This window comes from Beta vulgaris, chromosome 8 (genome assembly GCF_026745355.1).
Source record: "Beta vulgaris subsp. vulgaris cultivar EL10 chromosome 8, EL10.2, whole genome shotgun sequence".
Taxonomy (NCBI): domain Eukaryota; kingdom Viridiplantae; phylum Streptophyta; class Magnoliopsida; order Caryophyllales; family Amaranthaceae; genus Beta; species Beta vulgaris.
This window is the reverse complement of record NC_079209.1, coordinates 49472401-49488629: the sequence shown is the minus strand read 5'-3', so window position 1 is coordinate 49488629 and position 16229 is coordinate 49472401. Positions and strand designations below refer to the sequence as shown.

The 16229-nt window shown below is 37.0% G+C and overlaps 1 protein-coding gene across 1 annotated transcript; it reads right to left on the bottom strand.

The window, feature by feature from the left end:
• Positions 1-5594: 5594 nt before the first annotated feature.
• LOC104883468 (RING-box protein 1a) lies at positions 5595-10192 on the bottom strand. Its single transcript, XM_010668000.4, has 5 exons — positions 9947-10192; positions 9789-9839; positions 9631-9690; positions 6017-6088; positions 5595-5930 (listed from the first exon to the last, which is right to left on the bottom strand). Exons 1-5 carry the CDS (start codon positions 10098-10100, stop codon positions 5893-5895), a joined length of 375 nt encoding a protein of 124 aa, XP_010666302.2. The 5' UTR covers positions 10101-10192; the 3' UTR covers positions 5595-5892.
• Positions 10193-16229: the final 6037 nt, after the last annotated feature.

The following is a 16229-nucleotide window of genomic DNA, read 5'->3' as shown; positions in this document are numbered from 1 at the left end:
TTTGATGTATATATGAAGATACTGCCTTCTAAATCCAGCAAGCAACAATAATTCAAATTTGTTTTAAAATTTGTTTCTTGAGGTGAAACCTATCAAATTTAGGCTAATAGTAGTATTTGTTTAGGTAGAGGCTTAGTTTTCTTTTTCTTTCCCTTTGCAAGTAGTACTTGATATATTTTTATAATTTTTTTACTTAAAATAATGTGGAAACAGGATTACCATAATTTGAACCAAATATATAAAAGCAAATATTAACTATATATGTAAAATGTTATTAAATTTTCTTAACGTATACTTTAAAAACAAAAATGTAACGGTCCGCGCTTCTGAGCTGCTAACTAATCACATTTAACATTCACAAATCTCAATTAACACTTACTGTACCTCGAGTTGACATTTACTCACAGCGAAAATATAACCCGTAAAACGATCGTGACTTGTGTGTTAGGGCCCACAACAAAGCAACTTCAAAACCAATATCGGATTACAAAATACTTTACTCGATTCCCAAATCAATAAAATACTTAATTCTCAAATAAGCAATAACAACTTAATACTCTATGTACAACTTCTGAATCAGTAATCTAATTACAATCTCATATATATATCCTAACTCTCCCTTTTGATCTACTATGAGTCTCTAACTCAAACCTGCAAATTACTGAAGAAAATACGTAACACAACACAATATCCTACCTTATTTGATATTAACTCATATCTTAATCATTTTCCTTCACCTATACCTTGCCCACTATTCATCTCAGTTCATAAGTTATGACAGTGACACTTTTTAAAGGATGAATTCTTTTCCGAATAATTACCAAGTTTGTTTATAATATGAAAAACGTCTGCGAACTAAAACCGCTTTAACAGAGTGAAGTAAAGTTGCCGAGTTTTTCGCTTAGTTTAGGCGTTTTTGGCTTTACAAGAGAAAGCCCGTCGAAGTTGGCTTCGTGAACTCGATCTCGATCGGTGACCCTACTGGTTCCATTTCCTGACATGCAGGCCTCCCGTGTGCAAAGCTTGAACAATTCCATTCCCAATTCAGGGGATTATAAAAGCAAAAGCTAGTGTGGTGGCGAACATGTTGTGCTGTAAGCTAAATGTCGAAGCATGCCTCCCCTTGCCTTGAAAGAATTCACACGCGGCCACCAGCTTTCCAAAAATAAGGGGAGATTTTCTGCTTACTGCTCACGAAAACATCCGACCTATACTATAAGTCAAGTCGTCCGCCTATCTTTATGATCTCCTTTCCTTCTATTCATCATTTGGCTTTGACCAATTCAAGGTTAAAAATGAGGTTTATCATACGGAGTCGAGTATATTGTCACCAATGCGCATCCAGGGCCAACACTGTCCTCAATAACCAACACAAGTTCTTCCAGCGCATTTTTCCTCACTCACGCGCACCCTGAGAAACTTCCCAGGAGGTCACCCATCCCTGGACTACTCCCAGCCAAGCACGCTTAACTGTGGAGTAACTAAGGAAATGAGCTCCCTAAAAGAAAGATGCATCTTGTTGGAATGAGTAGCCTGCTAAATCCCTTTAAAGCAATCATGAGGGGTATTACATACACCCCCCACTTGAGAAGTGCAACGCCCTCGTTGCGCCTGAGGACTCCACATATTCGGCCACAACGACCTGTGGGTAGCCCCAGCCTGGAAACTGATCGCCGGGAACTCCAGATATTCGGTCTAACGACCTCTGGGTCGTTCCATATGACAATGCAGCCCCAGAATCCCCCCCCACTAGGCGCTTGAGGACTCCTAATATTCGGCCTAACGACCTTAGGGTCGCCCCAACACGCGGTCACAGGGTCTCTCTGATACCATTTGTAACACCCCGACCCATACGGAGTCGAGTATATTGTCACCAATGCGCATCCAGGGCCAACAACGTCCTCAATAACCAACACAAGTTCTTCCAGCGTATTTTGTCCTTACTCACGCGCACCTTGAGAAACTTCCCATGAGGTCATCCATCCCTGTACTACTCCCAGCCAAGCACGCTTAACTGTGGAGTAACTAAGGAAATGAGCTCCCTAAAAGAAAGATGCATCTTGTTGGAATGAGTAGCCTGCTAAATCCCTTTAAAGCAATCATGAGGGGTATTACATTTATGGTGTTGGCTACAAAAAATGGGGGAGGAAATCTTTGTTCTTCCCAAAGTCTTTAACAGGGGCCTTTCGGAAATTGAATGGGCAAGTACGGGGGAGAAATCTTTGTGTTTGTTTTGTATTTTCTTCTTCAATTCGCAGGTCTGTGTTGAAGGCTCAGAGTGGATCTAAAGTAAATGTTAGATTATCAAGTTGTAATTAGATTAGTGATTCAAATGTTGTATTTGGAGCATTAAGATGGCTAGAGTTTAAATGCTTACTAGAATTAAGTGTTATATTATTTGGGTTTGAGTAAAAGGTATTTTGATTGTCACCTAATAGGGGTAAAAGATTATTGGGATTGTGGGACATTTGGATTCGAGTTTAGTGATTATTCATTTGGGAAGCAATTGATCTTACGAAGTGTTGGAGTTAAGTTAAAAGTTGAATTTGATTTGATTTTTGTTCAAAATGATTTACAACTTTATGTTTCCAAATTTCGGTGACGAAATTTATTCTAAGGGTGGAGTACAAATTATATTTTAGAAATCCAAATACGCAAAACCCATTTTTATTTTTCTTTCTTCTCCCTCCTTTGTGATGTTGTTGTGGTGTTCGGTGTTAGTGACGTTTTCGTCGGTAGTGCTCCTGCATGCATTTGGTCGTCTCTTTAGTGTCGGCGCCTCGCGCTGTCGTTGTTCGCGCTCGTTCTTTTCCCTCTCCTTTGCTCGTGGTGTTGGTGTTTCCCCTATTTCAGTGTTGCGTCACCGTCGGTTGATGGTTCTGGATGCTCTAACGAGTTGTTGCCACTACTCTTGTTATGTTGTTGGCCATATTTGGCGCAGTTCGAAAGTGTTGGTTGTTACAAAGATTCTTTTACAGTTTTAAGTAATAAATACTAAATATCAGATATAATGGTCAAAATTGCATATTAGAGAACATAAAAGTCAAAATATTGCAATGTTTTGACAGACAAAAAAAATATTTAAAAAATTTAACTTATATAATTCCGGCCACCTAATATAACAATCCTGAATCCGCCACTTATACTAAAGTTTTGACCACTAAAACCAAATAATGTTTGGAATTATAGTTTTGAAGTGAAATATTAATAAATAAAAGATATAACTATCGAGGGTATAGCTTGGACCTAAAAACTGTGCTACGAGTTCGAAATTCGAGCCAAACTTGGCCTAACTCCAATTCGAGCCAAAATATTACTATCAAGTTGTATATGTAATCTCACATTATTATATCAGGAGCTTTTCATTTCTCCTCGTATCTTTTTTCGAAGTTTATGTGTAATCTTTTTCCGACTTCTCAAGTACTCAATGTAATAAAATATCTCAATTCTTTTTGTGTATGGACGACAAATCATCTGTCTTAGACTCTTAAGCTCCGTTTGGTTGGATGTAAAACATCTTCAATGTAAAATGATTTTTCATGTAAAACATTTTATAATGGAAAATTCAAATGCAAAGCTAATTTTCCTTTGTTTGGTCAATGCAAAAAAAGTTATGGAAAAGAGAAAATTGGAAGGGGAAGGGAGAGGATGGATAAGAGGATAGTAAAAGGTTGCTAAGGAAGAGCAAGGAAAATATGTTTTCCCTTCTTTTTGAAAGGAAAATGAATTTCATCTAAAGCTCCCTTGATGGAAATCTTGTTTTACATCCCTTATCAAACCAAACAACGGAAAATAAAAGGAAAAGGAAAACTCATTTTCATGAAAAATATTTTACAGCTTACCAAACGAAGCCTTAGTAGAGAAGGGAAAAGAAAGTCTTGAACTCGTGAAAGGGGTTATAGGGGCCAACTGGATTCCTATTGATTGATCTTGACATCATTCAATGTGCATCAATTGTAAGCACCAAAACTCTTGAATAAAACACCCATACTATGATAGAAGTTTATTGCCAAAAAAACACCAATGCTCCATGGCAAGTAAAGTATTACAGGAAGCCAGAGGTTGATCCGTTGATGACAATAAATAAGAAAATATCACAATCCAGATTAGCCTCAAAACATAAGTAGAACTTGAAAAAAGAGTTGCTAGCAAATTTACGAAGGAGCGCCAAAAGCAGTTACATCGTAAGCAAGCAACGAGACGTGACCACTTGCATAGGACAAGGTGCAGGGGAATTAGAGCCATGCAAGAAAATCTGAGCGCCTGTGTAAGCCTTGTTTCGCCATAGAGTCAGCCACCACATTTGAGCTTCTCCCTTTGTAAATAATCGTGATAAGTGGCCATTGCCTCAAGGATGCACAGATGAAATTCAGGCCGAAGACAAGATTTCCATAGGTTGTCATTCATCTCATTACACCATTTAACGGCATTTGCGGAGTCGCACACGATGATGATTTGTTGTTTGTTGATATTGCCATCACTAATGGCGATCATAACAATTCGATGAATGTCAAAAACCGCTACAAAATTTGTCTTTCCAAAGGGGGTAAGACACGAGAATATGCATTTAAATTCACCATGGCAATTTCAAAGAACACCTCAAATGGTGGAGCGTGATGAAAACGAAATGAAGGAAACAACATTCAACAGATTAGGACCGGTTCGTTGTCGTTTTTTGTTTTCAATTTTAAAAAAATCACAAACAAGAAGCCAAAGAAAGAGTTTCCACTTTTCTGTTGTCAGTTTTCAAACTTATCATAATTCCAATAGGTTTAAGTAAATATTAATCTTTTATATGATATGTATCATATGACTTGGAAAAAAAAAAACTAAAAAACTTAAAACCACGACGATACCGAATAGGCTCTTAATGTATATTAAATCGTAAAAATTGGACATTAAAACCATAGTGTATCAACGGAATATCAAGGTTACACGCCACGTGGCACTATCCCTTTAGTTCTTTCGTTCCATGTGATCGACATAAATGAAAAAAATTAGAGACATCTCATACTCCTTAAAAGATTTGACCACGTAACCTCAACTTAATAAAGTAACGATCTAAACAATAAACTATACAACATTAAAAGCTACTTTTTTTTATCATGAAAATATTAATAACTCGAAACATCGCCCAAACCTAATAACTAGTTCACATCTAAAAGTAGTGAAACTTTGGTTTCAATATATCAATTGATTTGATAATGGCACTACCTTTCTTTTTTCTTCATTTATTTGATTCCTTTTCTGGCTGTTTTTAGTCTATCCCTCCTTTACCCATATTGCTCGCCTCCCTCCCTCCAGTTATTAAACCAACTTCATGTTAGGGACAGATAAGAAAATAAAACGAATTGGTAATAAACAGGTAGAACTAGAGGGGAGAGATGAAAAAGACTATGGGAAAAAAGGAACATATGTGAAAGATCAAGACTCCATTAATGACAGAGAAGGGGGAGAAATAGGAAGAAAGAAGATAAAGAAGGTTCACAACTTCACACTGGGTATTTCTGAGTCATAGGGGGAAATTGCTGTTTTCCTAAATCTCGACGGGCGACAGCACCACGGAATGTTTCCAACTTGAACGAGTCGGAATGTCAGATACTATAGTAGTTCTCCCTGTTACTTCTGTAGTTAATGTTCATACAACAATAAAGAGAAACAATTGGATAAACAATGTGCAATATGGAGAAAGATAGAGCTTTCTCTCCAACAGTTCAAGCACTGGCCAATGCCCAACAATTCACAACCTAAAGCAGGTAAGTTGATTTTTGATGTTGCACGACAAATATGTATAGTTCCATTATGCAAACAGCTGCAAAGACTGAAGTAGGCATCCACTCATCGAAACGCACCCATATTCTCTGGATTCCACAATCAATAAGTGAAACAGTGCTAATGGCCATACTTCTGGAACTCCCACTCGCTGTTGTCTGGTAAAGCAATCAGAAAACAGACTCAGGGAAATTACATCCGACAATAGATGATATTTTTCGAGCAAAAAGGTACGAAGACAAACCTAAAGGACAAACTTGACGGGTTTTAAGCCATCGGCTGATGCAATGGAAATGAAATGCATGATTGCAGACTCCTGCAAAAGTATACCAGATTAAAGCCAAAGGAGAATAAGAATAAGTAAAACACAACAAACAGATAGAGCATCACTTCATGCAGGCATATTTTAGATACGTTTGATAAACTATAAACCAGCGTTAAGACCTAAGAGAGATCAGTTAAGTACTTAAGTTCAGATAGTTCATATTTCAGATACTTGGGACCTTTTTAACTGCTAAGACTGGTATAATTTGTTTGACGGAGAAACATAGTTCTTGCAAGGAGCCAAGGATTGCTATAAGGACCCAAGAGAAATTAATCCTAGCTAGTATTACTATAAAAAGGACCAAAAGACATATTTCATATACAGAATTGATGGAGAAAAATCGAATTCCTTAGCTAGCTTTTAAAGCAAGTCTGCATCTGATTTTGAGATGAAATCTGGTGACATTTTAAGGCCTCAATGAAGCTTTTTTACAGGAATTTGCCATAAATTTCTCAATGACATTATAAATGCACTTGATTCAGCACGAACTTATTTGAGCTGCTACCATCCAGCATCAATCAATTAATACTGCCAATATGCATACAAAATAAATGAGCCGATGGGGATTCAAAAAGCTGAAACCAACGACGGACCAAGGTCAGAGTAGAGTCATGAAAGCCACAACAATATTCAACCACCAAGCACGGCGGCCCATATTCTCAATTTAAGCCAGTGACAATATGGAAGAAAAAACATTCTAAAAAGAACAGAAAAGAGGACAACTGAACCAAGATATAAATAGATTTCTAGGTTATGCTACTCAAGGTGCTTGAAGATCAAGAAGAGAAAGGCTTGTTAATGCCCCCTGCAATAAGCTCTTGGTAACTTTTAAAAATCACCCTTGTCACACATCGCTACGGATTGTGGACTTCTTGTATCTGCCAAAACAATAGCCTGGTCCATGGCATAAATATAGCTGAAGAAATCCTCGAAATTTTGTACTGTATTCATGGTCCACAAATAGCTCATGAGCATCCTTGACAATGAACCTGACCTTCGATATTATCCAATAAAAAAGTAGCTAGTTCTATGCAAAATACGTCATTTCTTCTGCAAGAGCTAAGAGCAACGTCATCTAGGAGGATCAGTCTTAAAATAATGATTCTTATAGATGTTCACTTTGCTGCACGGTACAGCTTCAGTTTGAAATGGAAATTCCAACATGCAAATTTAACGAGATAACTTCTAGTCAACAATCCAAGGCACTCTGATTTTCAATAATATGTACAAGAAATACATAGCAGTGGCTCCCCATGCATTGAAAGATATTCCCCCTAGAAGTACCAATTAAACTCCATTCAATGCCTCATCAGTGTTACCTAATTCCCTAATTCTCCCGCAAATCACGAATTGCGAAAAGCGAATTATGGTCGGTTTTGGTTCATTTTTGGCGAATTGGCGAATTCAAAAGGCGAATTAGATAGCGAATTAGGTAACACTTGTATACCTGTATGTACAAAATCTATCCATATCAACTCTTCGACTCATTGAGTCATCTGGAAAAACAAACATAAGCAAGCCCTTAGGTTTCGAACAAAGCAAAATCTCACACTAAACCCAAGAACTTCTGGAATGGATTTGGATATTGTACATGCATACCACCACCTCCTTGGATATATAATATAACCATCCCCTTGCTCCAGTTAAACACACTCCGAATACATAATCACACTCATTCAAGCATCATATCTCCAAAGGAATATCATGTCTACTGTCCGTAATGACTAAAAACCCTCCAGTTACTAATGGAGAAAAACCATAATACGGAAAATAATTTGCCCTGCACTATAAAGATAGGCAACAAAAGGAAGCATGAAGAAGAGCACTTAATGGCTCTAGGCTGCAAGACAAATAGGGAGATCACCTTTATGGTTCTTGACAAGGTGATTATGCTACAGGACAGTTGAGGTGCGCTAGGGTACTTGACGCTCATGATACTTGGGAGCTTAGATTAGGGTAATAATAGCAATACGATATAGATACAGCTAAAATATGGTAAAGGAAGGTTATGCACAAACTTTACTCCAATTGATAACAAACTATTGGTAAAGGCTGTCATGGATACATTCACAGGAAGGCATATAGATTACAGTACCTTCTAGGTTTTTTATTCAAATAAAAAATCGCCAAATGTGAACTTTTATCTATGATATATGGTATTAATGATGCATTAGCATAAAAGATCAGTGACATATATAGCTTATTTTCTTAATAAGAAGCTCTATAAAAGACTAAATTTAACAACGTAATATTATTCCCAAAAATGCATGTGCATGCCTTTGACTCTGACCTCCTACACCTAGGCTCTTGCACCTCCAACTTACTAAGTACATCACTGCATCTCATGCCTTTTAAGATAATTTTTCACAACCTTCCACAGTTTACCCTCAAAGTTATAAAGTCAGCAACAACTTACATACAAAAAAAAAAAAGAATCTATTCATCTTTATGCCCAATATTTCTTCTATACTAATAGCCCACAAGGCTCCCAGCCTCCAATCCATCATCCCCAAGTGCAATTTTAATTTCATTGGAAAATTTCCAGATCCAAACTCACGTCAATCTGAATCAAATGACCAATGAAACATTTTGGGCAACACAATCTAGCATGATCATCGCTAATAGCCTGCTGTATTGGACATAATCTTTTTAACATTAACTCACCCAAAGATTGCCAGATTCCAACTTTGGCATATGGGATCACAGATCACGTAATTTAAGGGAAAGAGCAACACCAAGAAATCCATGTGACATATTTTCACCTTTACTCAGCCAAAAGTCATCGGAGCACCAAATATTCCGTGAAAGACTGCACATTACCCAAATATAGAGTACCATCATATTCCAGGAAGACAACAAAAGAAGAGTTCTCGCGAACAAACTTGCAACACTAAATCCCGCTCCGGAGTCACACTTTCCCCTCTTACAAGCCCACCCCACAAAGAACGATAATTAGCACTTCAGTTCAGTACCCAAGCTACATTCATTCACCTATATCTTCGTCAAAAAAAAGTCCAATAAGAAAATAAACTCACTCACTCAACCTTAGCAATCAACCATCCAACTGAATGTATATCCTTACCACCAATATATTCCTTCCTACAACATCAAAATGCTATCTAGGCTTCTAACAAGGACTACAAAAATATACATTTCAGGAAACACCATCCTACTAAAATGTCATCATACAACCAACTCCACCTAACAATTCTCTGCATCTATAAACAAAGTCAATTTTCCATTATCAACAACAATATTCTACTTCTAAAACACAATGCCTTTCCAAACGGCGTAAACCAAAACTCACACTCCACCCACAACAGGAACTAGATAGTACTTAATAATTACTGACTTGCTGTTATCTGAAACAACCAACATAATTTCAATCAAACTCAGGGTATCGAGTTTAAACCCCACAATTAGCACAAATTACACCATAAAGAGTCACCAAGAGTAATCAAGTATCTTATTCCTAAATAATAAACAGAAATTCAAGTAAATAAAATCATCAAAATTTAAGTGAGAGAATTTACCCCACGCAACAGTACACTCCTCACTGGTAGCACTCGCTTGGTTGGCTTGGCACTCGATGCCTACTCAACACACATGACACAACAGCAAAAATAAATAAAAATAAAACAAAATATACGCAAAATAAGAAGAAAAAAGAAAAAAAAAATCGTAAACTTACAGAGATCCATGATATGGTTTCTACAAATCGCGCAATTATCAACCACAATATCTGCGCAATTATTATTAAGCAAGAACATCAACAAAAAAGAATCATCCAATAAAACGGAAATTAGGGTTAGGGTTTATGAAGTTTATAATAAAAGTAATGTTAATTACCCCAAGCCCAAAGAGAAACGGCGTTCCATTTTTTGATCTCGAAACGTTTCGGCTTCTTAGAAGCAGCAGAAGTTGGAGCTAAAGAAGATGGGCCAGCAAGATTCGACCCCTCGTCGGTGGGAATCAGTGTCACGTCTGTATCGGTTGACGCCATTTTTGTTTTCTTTTCTTTGTGTTTGAGAAACAACTTCTATGTTGTTTTCCAATACTTTTGGAAATTTAATATCAACTTATTATAAAGTGTGTAATGATATGACTATTTTCTTTCCGTCAAAAAAAAAACCAATAAAGTGAAGATTTTCGGCCCAAAAGGAAACCACGGTGTTGTATGCAAATCATGGTGGGCTTAGGTTTCTCACTTTGGAATAATATGATTAATGGTCCACTGTAGTCTATATAGAACTATTGAATTTTGTATTGTAGGTAGCGGAGAAAGTTATTCGGATAAAATCCAATCCAATCCAATCCACTAATTCGGATTGGATTCGAGCTGTGTTAGGATTGGATTTGGATTGAGATTTTTTGAAAAATTGGATTTTCGGATCGGATTGGATTGAGGGTAATCGGATCCAAAAATCCAATATAACCAAATAGTAATATGTCTTGTATTATGTATCTGAATTGGGCTTAAGTGCTTAACTGATTTTTTTTATTATAAAAAAACTACTCCATATCCCAATATACATAACACTTCACCCCTTCCCCTAAAACACGAGTCCACTCATGGTACACCCGGGTGTACCATGCTCATGGTACACCCAGGGGCATTTCTGTAATTAATTGCAAGTTGAGGGGCACGCTGGTAATTTCGGGGCAATAAATGACAAAAAGCAAAAAGTAAAAATCTGAATCTAATTCTTCTTTCTTGCTCATTTCTCTCAATTCTTGCTCACCATAAAAATCTGATTTTCAATTCTTCTCTCTCTCTCCTCCTTCCAGACCTTCCAAACACAACAATGGAGATCTGAAATTCGCGAGATGAATGATGAGATGATGATAACGCGGACTCGAGATGATGATGATGAGGCGACTGAAGAGACCACAACCCATCCACGACGATGATGAAGACCCACGACCCAGATCTGATTATGTTTTTGCTCATTTGTTTTGTTGTTGTTGTTTTTCTCATTTCCCCTCAGTTATTCGTATTGCATAAACCAGATGTTTTTGGTTGTTTAATATGATTAGGACATGAACAAAATTATGGGTGCTGATTTTGAATTATCATTGTAGGAATGAGCAAATGTATTCTGCAATAATTTTGAATTCTAATGTTCAAACGAGTCAAGCATCTATGCTTATTTAGAATGATTGAAGATTATGTGCTCATTTACATAATTTGTGTTGGATAATTATTGCTGCTTAGTCAACTCTTATACTTGCTCTAGTTTTTTTTTTCTATTCATTTCATCTCTTTCTTCATTTTCTTTTTTGCTCACCTGTAATTAGTTCGTTTTCGTAACTGCTCATTTGCACAAAGTTTGTTCATTTTCTTAAATGAGTAGAAATACTTGCTCATCTGCTCATTTTACTCATCTGCTCATTTTACTCATTTGCTCATTTGATCATTTGATTAATTTGCTCATTTGCTCATTTGCTCATTTTGCTCATTTGCCCATTTTGCTCATTTCGCAAAAATAGCCTTGGGTGTACCATGAGCATGGTACACCCAGGTTTACTATAAAGATTCTCCTAAAATACCACCTGAACTTAATTCCTCATTTCCTAATTTTACTAGGCTGTTGTTGTGCTTAATTCATTTCATCGAGAAACTAGAGTTTCAAAAAATCGGATTTTCGGATCGGATCCAATCTAATGTATGAAAATTTGGATTGGATTGGATCGGATCAAACCCTAATTGGTTTGGATTCGGATTGAAAAATTGAATCCAAATTTTATTCGGATCGGATTGGATTAGGCATTAATCCAAACCGAACACCGAACTTTCACCCCTAATTGTAGGGGAGGATTCTTTTATGGATAAATTCCCACGTAACATAATTCTTAATATCTATTTTTTTTTTTTTGACAACAAGAACAAACGGGAAACAAAGATAGATGAGGTTTCAACCTTTCCTAGCATTAACAACTAGTATACGGGCAGGATGGACCTCCTCCTTTTTATCTACTCTAATTACTTCATAGAAGCGGAACTTACTACATTCTACTTTAATTTCATAAGAAATGTTGAAGATATCGATCGGAGTAACATTTTTATGACATATTTTTCTTAGCTTTGTGGAGTCCGTGCAGATGTGAATGTTGTAGCAACCCATCTTTCGTGCTTCAATTAAACCTCGGAGCATAGCACAGGCTTCCGCTGGGAGAGAAGAGGAGGCTAGAATTTTATCATTACCTTGAAAGATTGTCCAGCCATCTAGTTCACCTTTCCAGCCAATACCTGCAATGATAATCTTTTCCTTTTCTTGATTTTCAAGCCCCATCAACTAAAACGTTGCAAACTGACAAGTTTATTGGGGAGTGCAGCTGTAAGTAAGGGAGAGAGGCTTGATTTTCTCTGAGATCGTCTCTTTTTATTTCGTCCTCGAGAATTATGTTAATGCTTGACATGATAACGAACGAAGAAGAGTCCATTCCTCTGAACACTACGTTGTTTCTATGGGTACAGAGAGCCCGTAAAGTAGCTAAAAATATCTTTAGTCTCAACAGGTTGCTATTATTATCTTTCAAGAATAGCTTTAGGAAATTAATGATCCAGTCATTAATTAGAATGAGACTCGCCACATGCACTTGAATACCTAATGATGAACAGCCCCACACATGAGCGGATATCTCACAATCTCTGAATAGATGGCTTTCAGTTTCTTCATATTAATTGCATAGATAGTAGTTTGATTGGACCCAAATATTACGTTTTCTCAAATTATTGGAGAGAGCTAAAACACGATTGAATAATCTCCACAAGAAATTATGCCAAAACTTTTTATCCTCATCTGAATCATTCAACTGACCATTCTTTTTAAGAATGAAGGAATATATATCTTTGACTTCGCCAGAACTTGACTCACCCCAGACATAAAAGTCTTGAAAATCCTCTTTAGGGATGTGCATTGAGATGATTTTAAACGTTGTGTCTCTGCAGAAAGTTTGTCGAATAAGAAAAGAGTTCCAACACTTGGAATCTGGGGTCATTAAGTCTTGCACTAATTCCAATCCTGAGTCTTGAAGGGAAACATTGTCACGAAACTTGATCGATTCTCCTTTGAGCTACTTGACTGACAAAATTCTTGTATTTGAACCAGAACCTATCCTTTTGATGAAGCTATTACGACACCCCTGAACAGACCTACACATTCCTCTGAAACCCCCAAATACTTTATCATTTTTTTTATTTTTGAGAACCATATCAACCAGGGAATTCTTGTATTTAGAGCAGAGAATACGGGAAACTAAGGAATCTCTATTCGTGTGTACTCTGATGGCCTGATTAAGTAACACGGCTTTGTTGTAAGTGTGAACATTTCTTATTCCTAGACCACCTCCTCCTTTCGATAATTCAATTACAATTTTTTTTCCTCCAAAATATTTGTCGCGCATTGCAGGAACCTTGCAAACATGGAGTTCATTTTATCGTCATACATCTTGGGGATAAGGAATACACCCAGAAAATGCAGACTTAGAGGAGAGTGAATACAGTTAATCAACAAAACACGCCCTGTGTGAGACAAAGAAAGGTGCTTCCAGTGACCAATTCTTTGTTAAATTTTACCAAGTAAATGTTTAAACTTGCTAGAGCTTTTATCATCAACTTCAATATTGCAGCCCAAATACTTCCCCAGTTCATAAGGTGAGGGAATGCTGATTATACTCTGCATAAATCGTTTAAACTTAGCAGGGGTGTTACGACTGAACATGATATGAGATTTTGAGTAGTTAATCACTTCACCTACACAACAAGAATCCGCCTTTGTAGCGTCTGAATATAGCGTCCGACAGTATAAGCGGACGGTAAATTCACAATTAGCGTCCGATGTATGACAAATGCAAAGTAGCGTCCGCTTTCTGAAATGTAGCGTCCGTTATTTTAAACGAACGCTAATTAGCGTCCGTTGAGTGAAATTACCGTCCGACAGACGGACGGTAAATAATTGATATAATACGCGCTTAACTACCTCAAGTCGACCAAAACGTTTACCCTAAGCCCACGCTGCCCATGTTCTCTCTCTTCCTCTTTCCACGCCTTTCTCTCTTCCTCACTCACGTTTCTCTCTCTCTCTTTCTTTCAGATCTCACGTTTCTCTCTCTTTGTTTCAGATCTCACGATTCTCTCTCTCTCTTTCTTTCAGATCTCACGTTTCTCTCTCTTTGTTTCAGATCTCACGATTCTCTCTCTTTGTTTCAGATCTCACGACTCTCTCTGTTGTTTCAGATCTCACGAAGCCCACGGTTCTCTCCACGTCTTTCAGTGAAATTTAGTGAGTAAATATGTTTTTTTTTTTGTTTTGATTGTTGATTATGGAGTTTCTTGATCTCATCCCACGGTTCTCTCTCTTTTCTCGATTTTCTTTGTTTTTTTAATTTCGTTTTGCGTTTTCTTGTTCTTTGTTTTTCCTAGATCTGAATTCCATAAGATTTTTAATTTTTTTTGTTTTTCGATTTTTCTTTATTTTTTTTGAGTTTTCGGATTTCTGAAATTTTACATGAGTTTAAGTACCTTGAGTTTTATTTGGTTGAATTTCGGATTTATTTGTTTAAATTTGGGAAATTATGGTTGAGTTTTCTAGAAATCAGTTTTTCTTGTTTTTTTTATTCGTTTTTCGTTTTTAGTGCTGGGTTATTTTTTGGAAAATATCAGATCTAGTCTCTATGGCAGTATGAATGCTTGAATCTACTGTATAACATTAATCAATTTTAAAATTAATTTGTTTTATTTTTTTTGGTTGATTTTTTTATTTTTTGGTACTTATAGGTTTCTGGCGCGGCGAAGTGGTGGCTGCGGTGGTGCGGTGGCTGTCACAGTGGTGCGGTGGCTGTCGCGGTGGTGCGGTGGCTGTCGCGGTGGTGCGGTACATTGGCAGTGGGTCCGACTCTTATTAGATTGAAGTTGTTGTATTAGATTATAGTTACAATGTAATTTAGATTGTAATTATATATATTTATTTTAAATAAAATTCTCATTTGTTTAATTCTCAATTTTTGTTATTCTAACATTGTTCATTTTGAAATAATAATAAAAGTTAATAAAATGAATTAAATAAAAATAATAAAAGTAAAACCTTGGGCAAAGTGAAAGTTCATAATACTGTCAAAAAAAAAAGGAAAAAGGAAGCTCATACAGCTCATAATCATAATAAAAGCTCCTAATACCTGCTAGGCTAAGTGGTTTAGCGATGTGGCCTACTGGGCATTTAGCGTCTGCCTTCTTCTTTCAGCGTCAGAAATTCAGACGCTAATTAGCATCTGACATTTCGGACGCTAATTAGCGTCTGAAATGTCGGACGCTAATTAGCGTCTTAAAATCAGACGCATAAATTGAAAAATCGGACGCTAAATCTTTAGCGTCCGCCTCTCGGACGCTAATCCAAGTATTAGCGACCAGGGAATTTGTATCAGACTTTTAGCGTCCGTTGACGGACGCTAATTCTTTTAGCGTCCGATTCCGCGTTTTTAGCGTCTGATTTTTGCGGACGCTAAAGGCTGACATTCTTGTTGTGCTAAGAGGCGGCTGAACTTAGCTCAGATGTCCTTTATTGTGGCACACATGTTCTGATTAGATTAAAAAAAAAACAATCAGTCATCGGCGAAAAACAGATGAGAGGTTGGAGGGCATCTTCTCGATAACCTCACTCCTTGAAAGGCTCCATGTTGTTCACCTCTGGATATCATGCGTGATAGGATTTTCCATAACTAAGATGAATAAGTAGGACGAAAATGGGTCTCCCTGTCGTAAGACGCATTGTGGGATGAACATTGAAGATGGTTCAACATTAACTTAGTGTTTGAATCTTCCCACGCAAGCCATTTTCCTTTTGCACGTTTTCTCCAAAATTTGAAGCTGGATGTTGTTATTTCCCTAGGAACACTACAAGAGGGGGGGTGAATTGTAGGTGTAGAAATAAACGTAACTTTTTGCGGAAATTAAAACTTAAATGAATAAACAAGCTAATGGAACACAAGGGATTTTTACGAGGAAAAACTTCTTGGGCCCAACAAGAAGAAACAACCTCGACCACTAGGGATTTTAAACTCAACACTTTCACTAATTAGGCCAAACAACTCTGTTACAACCTAATTCTAACTCGAGCCTCACCTTGAGTTCCTA

Coding starts and splice junctions, on each gene's coding strand:
- LOC104883468 (XM_010668000.4), bottom strand. CDS start 10,100: ATGGCGTCAACCGATACAGACGTGACACTGATTCCCACCGACGAGGGG. Junction 9,691..9,788: donor AAACCATATCATGGATCTCT/GTAAGTTTACGA, acceptor TGTGTTGAGTAG/GCATCGAGTGCCAAGCCAAC. Junction 6,089..9,630: donor GGAGTGTACTGTTGCGTGGG/GTAAATTCTCTC, acceptor ATACTTTTGCAG/GAGTCTGCAATCATGCATTT.